Here is an 11293-nt window from a genome sequence, read left to right as displayed (position 1 = left end):
AGAGAACTCATAAGTTTGCAAGCCAGAGCTGTATCAGTCTACCCTGAGGTAAAAGTCCAAGAAGGTAGCTCGTATTTAAATGTGACTTTCTAATGAGCTCTTTGTTAACGTTTTTTGTCCTACACATCTGCCTGAAAGAAAATCTTTGAGCAGTCCTGCTAACTGCTCAGTAGTTGTATTACACTGTAATCATAACGATTTTTTATTTTGGAGTACTAAAGTATTCTGTATGTAGGCGTATTTACATTAGTTTGTATATATTTTAAAATCTTACTGTATATAACGTAATCTCTCATAATAACTTCAGATGTTCACAGCAAAACATTAAGTAATAACAAGAATGCATTAGTGCAAAAATGAAAGGTAAATCTGTTATCTAAATTAGGTCTTGATAATTAATACTGATCTGTAATCTTTGCCTAAGAGGTAAATACTAAGTCTTCCCAAAACAGTTGCATCAGATTTATAGCATTTCATCTAACTGGGGAACCAAATGCTGCTATCACGTGGTCATATGATTACATGGCTCTAAAGCCCACTGATGCTTCTAGAAAGACTTGGATAAGCAAGGCTCTTGGAGGCAGTACTGAGACCTTCCTGAATGGAGGAGCATCCTTTCCTACATGCCTATTTTCCTCTCTGGCAGAATCTGTCCTCTCTTTTCACCCACAGCTGCTGTTCCTCCAGGCCTGCCCAAGGGATGCATCGCTTTCCATCAGCTGCAGCTACCTCTCAGGCGTAGAGGTGGGGGGTGTTGTTTCTTCCTGGTGTGAGGAAAGTACTTCTCCATCAGCTGGTAATGGCTCTGGGAATAATCACATTTGATGGTGACATTTAAAACTAGATTAAGAGAATCTGAAATCAGACCTTTTAAAATGTAGAATAAATAGCCTGGTTTTAGTTCCCAACCATGCCAATTTTCAAGTGAATGTATAACTCTGTGCCAGTTGAACAATTAAATATTTAGCCTTTAAATATGGTTTCATACTGTGGAAAGTTTAATTTGTCTCAGTTACCTGTACAAATAATTCTAATCTACAGATCAGTTGCCTCTGGTTTGAATAGCGTGCGTGTTTAAAACAGCAAAACAGCATGTGTCTAAACTTAGCTTGCAATGTTGGAGCAACTTATTAAAACAGACAGTTGACATACACTGGGTATGTTAGATATGTACAGATGATAACTGAAGTTTATCATACTAATTCTGAGTAGTTTAATGTGCATATTTTTTTTTCAGCACAACACAAGTACCATGTCTGAACAAATTACCTGTAATTACTTCCTGTCAAAACTGATGTAAAAACAACAGGAAACAGGTTAACCCTCTTAATTCTCTGATTACTGGATATGCTATTGTCTGATGCAAGGGAAAAAAAAAATACATAATTTACTACTACCACAACTTTAGTTCTGTAGTGCCACATCACTTCATAGTTGCGTCAACATGTTCTCTGCACGCTTTGGTGTCTTTTGTTTGTAAATCATCCCAAGGGAATCCACAGAGCTGCTACTGGCAGTCAGTGACAGGCAGGAATTTTATATAGCTTTCATGACAAACCTTTTCCCAAGAATGGCCTCCCTTGTGGTCAATTCCTGGTAGCAATCTTGTGATAAACATCCTCCATGTGTTTTGGACCTCCTTGTCCATATAAAATGTTACACAGTAGTCTCCTGTGGCACTGCTGTGGAAGGGAATACTTTACATAGACCAGAGATTTTACACTAGCATCTTTTCTTCCCCTACGAAGACAGAGTCCAGTCATCTCCAGCATACCAGTAAGTATAATAGGATACTGACTGTTATCCTGGCTGAGCAAACAGTATACTACAAGACAGTGAAATGGTGAAATATCATCAACTTCTACAGAATTGTTATGAAAGCTGCAGTTGCAGGGCAAGAGTTTGTCTGTTGTGATCTCCCTAGTCTTCAGTCTGTAGGTATAAACCCAATGGCAGAATTTGGTTGCTTTATTAATCCAGGAGTCGCAGGAAGTCAGCTTTTCCTGTCCCACAGACTGTTTATGAAACTTCAGAGGGATCAAAGAAGCATTGCTTTAGCTTGTGCACAGAACCAATAAGCCTGGAAATTTAGGATAATATTTTTAGATTAAAATTTGCTGTGGGCATAAAATACTCCTCCAGGAAACTGGTTTGATAGTGGGAGCCATGATATCGGATGCAATGACATTTTGAACCATCTCTTGTTACTTCAGAAGCATTGTGAGTTTTGCAGCTTCTTCACTTGTGAGGGTTGGGTGTTAAAGCTCTAACCATGGTGGAGAGGGTATGAGAGCCTGTTGCATGCTGACTGCACTTGGCAGCTTGATAAATAGGTGGCAGCTGAGCTAGCAGCCTTGTTTCCTTTGCTTTGTAAAATAGGCAGTTCGATCAGTTTTGTTTTTTTTTCCTAAGAAAAAAAAAAAAAAAGTAGAAACATGCCAAAGTAGTGAATGATATAGGTGAATCAGTGAGGCGTGTTAAGCTCTAATGAAGGAGAGAAGTGTATTGTTAGTGTAATCATCACCAGTCTCTAATGACACATCAGAAGTATTTTCACACCATTCATGTATAGAGTGTCAATGGCATTAGCTCAGAAAAACACAACAAGAAACAAACTACATCATTTCCTCTTGAACTGTTCTTCCCTAGAGTTGTTTACTGTTTGCCTGGTTAATGTCTAAATGTGAAAATGGTAGAGCAGAAGATAATTCAGCTGTCCCAATGGCACCACCAAATGCCTGCACTTAAATAGGGTTATAGTAAACTTGTACTCCTATCAAGCAGTGAATGTTACGTAGTGTTTGTGTTTTTTAAATTATGAAAGGTGTTATATAATTGAAAGTGTAACTCACTAGTGATGGATCAGCGAAGATAGCTAAGCAAGGGTTAGGGGTGCCACCTCAAGTTAGACATGTAAACAAGGGGTGGAAAAATCAGGGCATCCCCCAGAAACAATTTTTGGAGGAAAACAGTTTGGGGTGCAGAAGGACTTGTCGTTAAACCCACTGTCACAGACTGCTGTGGTGTTGGATTTGACGTTGAAATCTCATCTTGGATAAACTGCAAGTAAACCTGAGTTATGTGACTATATCGACTAGGACTGGTAGGTTACATATGCACATAAAATTCAGGTTGCATGATAAGCTATGGGGGGGGAGGGGGAAGAAATCTCAGCCTGGGTCTTGAATTGCTTGAAAAGAAAGAGTATTTTGCATCACAGCAGTTTAAAACTTTGTTTAGGGTTTAACCAAGTACTGGAGCACTATTAGCATAATCTGTTTACTGTCTGGGCAGGTGATGATTGCTCCCAGATAGGCCTAAAGGGAATTACCAGTTTGAAAGCATGAAGGGGCGCTCAGTGGCAAGGAGAGAGGAATTCTGAAGTTACCTGGGACTGAATGAATATTAAGAAATCCTTCTCAGTAGGGTGGAGTGAGGAAGAAATCTTGAATCTTAATAACTCCCCAAGTAGGGTGTTGGTAGTACAAAAAGGAAGGATTCCCAAAGCTATGCTCTCTGTATCCCTCAGGATATAAGCAATGCAAAAGGACTGAATACCTGAACATCTGTGCTGAGAATCTAACAGCACGTTGGCTGGATAGAGAGGAAGTAGAAGAAACTTCTGGTCTTGCGATAAGTAGATTTTGTACGACTCCCTCTAATCTGTCTTCTGTCTGTAAGTGTTTTGTGTGTGATTCAGTTATCTGTTTCGGATTTTTGTATAAAAAAATTCTATTTATTCTTAATTCACCTGGATTTGAATGACTTCAAGACACCTAACTAATGTTGAGGTATTCCATCCTTTATAGGTATGAAGAATTTTAAACTGGGATGGTGGACCATTCTCATAGTGTGCCTTCCCCTCCAATATGTCTCTAAGCTATCCAAAGGATAACCAAGCCCACCTCCACCGAGGTGCCTGGGCTACTTGCTGTAGAAATGACAGCTCAGAGCTGTGTGTAAAAGAAACACCTCTGGATTGGCAGCATTAGCCAGGAAGCTCTTTGGTATGCATTAAGAAAGTGGGGCCTGTGCAGCTAGTAATACTTAATGTTTTCTATCACTGCATCTTAGCAGCTTTAGTCTGTCAGCTGCTAAGAACCGTATTCCACAACGTATAGGAACATGGACTTAGGTTTTAGGGAGTGGATACATAGTTAGGTACTGAAACATTCACCATGTACATTTTTTGGGAATCTAGTCCTAGACGATATAGAGGCTTTCAAAAGTGTCATCTTGCTTAGATTGTACCCATTTAAATCCTTTTACACATTTACTTCTACGTGATGAATATTCATGTGCCTAACCAAAACCGGTAACTCATATTTGTAGCAATTTTGCCTACAACATCAAAGGTTGGACTAATCAACAATAGTCTCTTTCAGTGTTATGTCTTCTGGCAATTTTCAGGTAATTTCAGGAGACTCAGAAACGAAGTCATAAGCAGAGGGGGCAGGGGGTTGTTTTGTTTTGTTTTTACCTTTTTTTCCTGGACTGCAGCTGAAGCTACATAAATTCAAATTCTAAGCAGAATTGATCTTAATAAACTGTAAAGAGTGTCTCACCTGTTAAAATGTCTCCTTATGGTTTCGAGTGCTTCTTAGTCTGTATCAAACTTGTTCTTCTAAGGTCACTGTACTTGTTCAGCCAACAAAACTTTCCCATTACTTTTTCTGTCTCATTCTCGGTTCTCTTTTTCTTTTCATCTCATATTTGCATTTTTAAAGTCCACTCCTATTCATCCTATTTAAACCCTCACCTTAATTCCAGAATATCCACTTCCTTCATGATTTTTCTTATTTGGTTCTACAGACTTTTTTCTTTCCGTATTTCTGATTATCATCTTCATTCCCCTACTCCCCCCACCCTCCTCTCCAGTCATCTTGTCTATTCTCTTGATTATTCTCTCCAACTCTCCCTATTAAGCTTCCATTTAGACACTATTATGTCATTCCAGGTGCAGCTGGGTTAAAGTAGTACTGTCCATTGAATTATTTTAAAGTAATAGGAATGAACTGTACTTCTTTCTCCTAAAAGAAAATTAGGCTTTATTGGCAAAGAGACAGGGTGGAACTGGCTGTGAGAAGTTCTATGTCATGTTTCCAGTTGTGCGTCTATACTGGTATGTAGCTTACTGGGATTTTCTGGTGCTTTTGATTTTAACCTGCAAACCCAGTTATTACTGTGCTTGCCTTAATTCTTGCTGGAGTACTTTAATTACTTATATTCATTTGCAATTCTTGCTCTTCAGACCTCTAGAAATGATAATGTTAATTCAGTACGTCTAACTTTAAAGCACTAGGTGCTATTTTAGGTTCATAAAAGAAATCTACAAAAACTCGAAGATAGTAAATTCTTTTTGAATAGGTAAATGTACTAAATGGCTTCTGGGCTTTTCTTCTCCTTTCTCATCACTATTTTTAAGTCACTTTTACTGCCCCTGCATACTGCTGCATCAGAAATGAGAATAAATGAGAATGTACTGTTCATTTTATATTTCATCAAACATTTATGAAACAGTTAATATTTATTGAAATGTCAAAATAATGTTCACTATCTAAAACAAGATCAGCTACATACCATTGGAAGAGAACTCTAGAAAATATTTGCCCTATATATTCCTGTTAATTAAGGCTCAAATTTCCCCTTAAATTAGGGTGAAAAGAAATCATTTCTGAGGGTTTATGCAGGTTCAAGGGCCAGTCTGCCCAAAGCTGACTTTAAGAGGAAGAAATCACTGTCTTCATCTTGTCTGGGGAGCTGTATGGAAACTGTCATAGTTCAGGGTTATTGTTTGCCAGTAAAGGATATCTGAGAGAACGATATTGCAAGGGCAGTTTTGCTATGTCACATGATAAATGTGATGTGTAGGGAGCATCAGACTTCCTGCATATAAGCTGCAGTAGGATGCCTGCTCATGATGACATGCAAATGACATGGATTTCCACAGGAGAGGTTATCACGGGCAAAAGACCTTGTGCTATTGCATTTCTGCAATAACTGCACAAGAAGGAGCTTGGGGGTCATTCACCAGGAATGGGACCGATTATACCAAAGCTGTGTGCTCTCTTAAACAGGGCTCTATCTAGGAGCATGAGACCCTCCTGGAAATCATCCTGATCCTCTCAAGACCTACCATGGGATCTCCATGTACATAATGCATGAATATCGAGGATGCTAGAAAGTTTGATCTTCGATGAGGTGATTATATATTGCTAAAGCAACTTTTTTTTTTTTTTTTTTTTTTTTCTAGAGATGTAATGGTGAGAGAACTTTAGGAACACTAATCTTAATCTGGACAGGGCACAAATAGTGGGAAGAGGAACATGCGAATGACAAATGCTGAAACTGCTTTTTGAGAGCTTTGGGGACACTATTGTACAGCAGGACAGCTGTCAAAGCTGAAGAGAAAAGGATCTTGCATAATTTGTGTCACTTGCAAAACTGGTTAAATGTGTGAAAAGAGTTATCGTGCTTGATATTCTCAGATGCTTTCCTTCTGGCATTCTTCCAACCAAGTAATACTTTCTGAATTTTCCCTGAAATACTGCTTCAACATACCTGCCATCCACCTTTCCAAGGGGGCGGGGGGGTGTCAAGAGAACAAAGCTTTTTGACACTGCCAATTCCTTCAGGCACCTGACTCAAGTGCCACTTGTCTGTTCCAGGCTAGCTTCCATTTTACTTCTCTTCAGGTCAAACCTCTTATTTTCTTCTATTAAAGTAGTGAACATATAATCATGTGCTTTTTCACCCCTTTAATTTTGTCTGAAACTGATTCTGACCCTTTGGTTTTAATTACCCTGAGACAATCCTGAACTACATTTAAAAACTTTGTGAAGCAAGTCCATTCTGTACATCTTAATTACAATTTTCAAATTGAGGATTCCTGCCATTCAGTCTTCAGGTATATTTGACCTGCATACAGAATTTTGTAGTTAACCTTCTGGAAAGTCTTTCTACGGAGCAGTATCTCCAGTTAATAAGAACCCAGTTCAGAAGTGAAGGAGCTAGTAGACCACTACCACTTCCTTTTTGTCAGGAAAGAAGTGAGAGCAAGGCAGCAGATCTGGAGAAGAGCATTAGTTATTAACTGTGCATTTCTTCTATTTTGTTTTTCAAATGTGTACCCATTGTTATAACCAAAACGGACTCACAAGAGCAGAGCAGCAGAATTTCAGGGCTTTTTATGAGTTTGTCTTGTGTTGGCCAAGATTTATTACTTGAATTCCATCTGGATGCTTACCACCTCCTCACCAATTTGTTCACTGTGACTTTTATGGGCATGCAATCCTATAGACTTCTCCAATTTCTTAACATTGGTATCTAGCTCTGGAGGAAAATAACAAGAGACAGGGACTAATATGAGTTAAATTAGCCCACTTTCACACCCCACCTTCAGTAAATCTGTACCTGAGTAAAAGTTGTTGGTAACTAGGAGGAAGAACAGAAGCTCAGAAAAACAGAACTTGTAGCTCAAGTGAGGCAGGTTTGTACTGACTTCCCAGATAGAGGAAGGTATTCTCTGTGAGAATGCTCTAAGTCCAATTCCTCTCTTGCTGCAGGAGTATGTTGACTTAATGTGAGTCAGTTCATATCTCTTCACCATAATCATTGGCTTAACTTTAGACCTTCCCCCCTCATACAAAAGAATAAAGCAGTCTAGCTTTGCATTGACAGGATGTCAATCCTCTACAGTGAAGCACTACACCTGTACCTGCAAGAAGAAACCTCAGGGAGACAGTGGAATTAAGCTAGTTTGAAAATGCAACATCTGGCATCTTCCCTCTAACAGAGAAGGAGAGATCACTGCTGGAATCACGGGACACTGAAACAGAAATAAAGCAATTATTAATCTAGTGTACATTTATATATTTTGGGATATGCTGAAGGCAGTGTTCTTCCACTGCTTCTAAAGTAATTATAAATACTTAAAGGGTTTTTGGAAGTTTTAACATTGCCATTTTAAATTTGCAAAGTCTGTTAGCATGCAGCTTAAAGTTGAATGTTTGAATAAATGTTCAGAGTAAGTAAATAGAAGAAAACGCTATCATAAACTTTAGTCACGGTGCAACAGCTGAAAGGGATCCTAAACCAGCCAGTAACTGCCACCATGGAAATCCTGGTCTGGGAAAAGCATGGTAATTTATGCTTGTCCATACAGCTCTAAGTACATAACTACATGTATTTTCAGCTTCAGACCAGGTAACATTGCAATAAATGATAGCCTCTCCATTTATTATCACTTAAAACAGTTGTTAAAACCCCAACCTTCTAATGTGAAAACTACTCATATGAGAAGTGTCAATCAAAGGAGACAGTATTAGGCAGCTGCATACCTGATTACACATCTTCTAATGCCTTGGCCAGAAAGCTATTCTCCTAGAAAGCCGTCCTCAGGGCACAGCTAGTTTTCTGTTCCTGCTGTGCAGCCTTAATCAGTTCAGAGATGGACGTTCACTAGATTACAATATTTTATTTACTTAATTATATTTGCCCCATTCTTTTCCTGCAAGGCCATTTACCCTTATTCCATCTTTGCATTGTGTGTCTTTAGATATGGGGCTATTTACACATTAGTGAAACAGAATCCATTTCAACTGTGAGTGATTAGAGTGCACATCTGATCCCTGGAAAGGATTTGTGCTAGTTTATGAACTAACATTAATAAGGCATTCACGTAAGTCTTCAGACGTTGCTGGAGCTGTGGTGGCTTAGATATGGAAAAGCTGTCTGTCCAGACTAGTAGCTTTTCCTGTCAGAATCAGAACTATTACAAACTGCTCTGTAGTTGTTAAATATAGAATTGCAATGGTTAGACACGGGTTTTTTTCACCCAAATTCAAGGAGGGTGGGGTCAGGCTTTGTTTATTATTTAATATGACATATGGATGGACTGAAGCAAAGTGGCATTGGGCTTTGGTTGTTCCCAGTGTCAGCAGAGTCCCTGGATATGATCATCTAGCTGGTTTGGTCTTCTGTAAATGGTTATGATTTCACTTTTCATGTTGTACAACAGGATTTAAAATAAACCTTAAAGATTCCCATAAACACTTGCAAAGGTCAGACTAAATAGGTGTAGTCGGTCAAATGTGAGACAGCTTCAAGTATTTTGCAGCACTGCAGCATTACGTCTGCTGTCACATCTCAGGAAGTCCATTAAACCAGCATTGGTGGCTTCTGGCAGGTGTGCTGAACTGCTACCTCAAACAAGAAAATCAAATAGCTGAAAACCTGAAGTTATCTAGTTCCTAATCTTAAAAAATTAGGAGGTGAATGGACAAAAAAGTGGCTAAACAATGTTGCATTTAGTATTGCAGTGGTGAATGGATATAGTGCTGCCATCTTTTTCAGCACTCTCTTATGAAACCTCCAAGAGCTCGTTGCTGGTTCAGGCCTTGTGTTTCAGCTCAACAAACATTGAGTTTCTAACTAGTGTTACGTCTTGTAAAAGGAAGTGCCTTTTGGTGTAATAGGCGTCATTCCGATTTCAGGACTAGAGTACTGGAACTGAAATTACATGCATTGCAAATACAACTTGATGTAAATGAATGTGATGTCAGTCAGCAGCTCTAACTGTAGACCTCCCCTGCTTCCCCCCATAAATGTAGAACCAAGATATTTTGGTGGATTTCAAATTTACCAAATTCCTAATGCAGAAATGAAGAAATAAGAAAATTCTCTAAACTTCTGGAAGGGAAAAAAAAAAAAAAAAAAAAAGCATGCTTTGGGGCATAAGGCAGTCTGTCTCTGCATCTGTATTCGGTTCTGTTGAGGTTTAACCAGCAGGCTGCTCAGCACGGCTCAGCCTCTCACTCACATCCTCCCTCAGTGGGATGGGGGAGGGAATGTGGGGGTAAAAAAGCGAAACTCAAGGGTTGAGATAAAGGCAGTTTAATAGGGAAGAGAAAAATAAAAGCATACACAACGCAAATGAGGCACGCCGCGGTTACTAACCACCCACTGGCTGATGCCCAGCCTGGCCCCAGCCAGCTCCCTCATTTTTATTGCTGAGCCTGGTGCCACGCACTGGGGAATATCCCTGTGGTCTGTTTGGCTCCACCGTCCTGGCTTCTTGTCAGCCTCCACACTGGCAGGGCAGTATGAGAAGCCAAAAAGTCCTTGACTTAATATGAGCACTGCTCAGTACCTAAAACATTAGTGTGTTACCATAATTTTCCTCCTAAATCCAAAACACAGCACTATTACCAGCTGCTGTGAAGAAAATTAACTCTATCCCAGTTGAAACCAGGACTGGTTCATATTATTTATTCTCTTTTATGTATTGATTTACATATAGTAGTAGCTCGTTTGTTTTATTTTGATCTTTCTGGGGAAGGGGCCTGTGCTTACTATACTTGCAGAGGGCAGGCTATTATGCAACTCCACTTGGTTGGGGTCTCAGCTCCTGCAGCTGTGAACAGAAGCAGCTCCATTCACCTGGCACCCTTGCTGGTTCCAGTTAGACTTTTTCCCTGCAGCTGATCTACAGGAGTGGGCCCTAAAACAGCAAGGAAAAACTTTCCACAAAGTGGTCAAACAAGAACTCGCTATGATACGTAGCTCTTTAATAAAATCCTCTATGCACAGAAATGAAGGCAAAACAAAGAGGCAATCTATTTTTAAGGCAGATTGTACATGGTTTCTATAGTACCCACACTGCATACTTCTCTGCAACAATTTCTGACAGTTAAAAGCAATAAAAAACCTTGTTGCTTACAACGAAATAAAATCAGTCCAAAGAAACTAAAAGCTAAAACAATTTTCTTGAAGGTGTGAGATAGAAGAGAACTTTTCTTCGTGTACAAAGATCTCCATGGGATAGAAAGTAAGCCATGTCAATTACTGATAGCTGTCCACTACTGCTTAATTATAGATTTTTTTTATTTTATATATTTTTCTCTTCCATTTTATTTAAAACAAACAAACAAACAAAAACACTATTGAAATGGTGGAATTTGAGAACCAAAATGAACTTGGAAATTTAATCCAGATCTTAGGGAAGTGAGCATATTTTAGTAGATTTTTAGATCAGCCATTTGTTTCCTGCTTTTTGCATGAAGCCTCGTGAAGTCTGAGAGCAGAGCATACAGATACCTCTCAGCATATTGGAGAGGCCTAAAAGTTAGTTTCAAATCAAAGGAGAACTAATGTCATCTTGATTCTTACCGAATTCAGTGTGTATGAAGCATTTCGGGGGGGGGGGGGGGGGGGAGATTTATTATATGGTTATGGTGTCACATGCCTGACAGAAATCAAGATTTATTTATTTTTTTTAGTGTGTATGCACTGT

The 11293-nt window shown here is 39.1% G+C and overlaps 1 protein-coding gene across 5 annotated transcripts in view; it reads left to right on the top strand.

Annotated features, from left to right (window-relative positions):
* Window positions 1-1679: 1679 nt before the first annotated feature.
* Window positions 1680-11293, top strand: part of SLC39A10 (solute carrier family 39 member 10) — a 76753-nt gene continuing 67139 nt past the window's right edge. For 3 of the 5 annotated variants that reach the window (XM_084289021.1, XM_084289025.1, XM_084289020.1), the window contains exons 1-2: window positions 5038-5122; window positions 6078-6201. In XM_084289021.1, the coding sequence (XP_084145147.1) occupies window positions 6175-6201 (27 nt within the window). In that variant the 5' untranslated portion in view covers window positions 5038-5122; window positions 6078-6174. Of the gene's footprint in view, window positions 1777-3529; window positions 3677-5037; window positions 5123-6077; window positions 6202-11293 lie in introns of those variants that run through there. The other 2 variants (XM_084289024.1, XM_084289023.1) reach the window with 2 other exon arrangements.

Source organism: Netta rufina, assembly GCF_964035555.1.
Source record: "Netta rufina genome assembly, chromosome: 6".
NCBI lineage: Eukaryota > Metazoa > Chordata > Aves > Anseriformes > Anatidae > Netta > Netta rufina.
The sequence above is the reverse complement of the archived record's forward strand: the minus strand, read 5'-3'. Positions and strand labels throughout refer to the sequence as shown.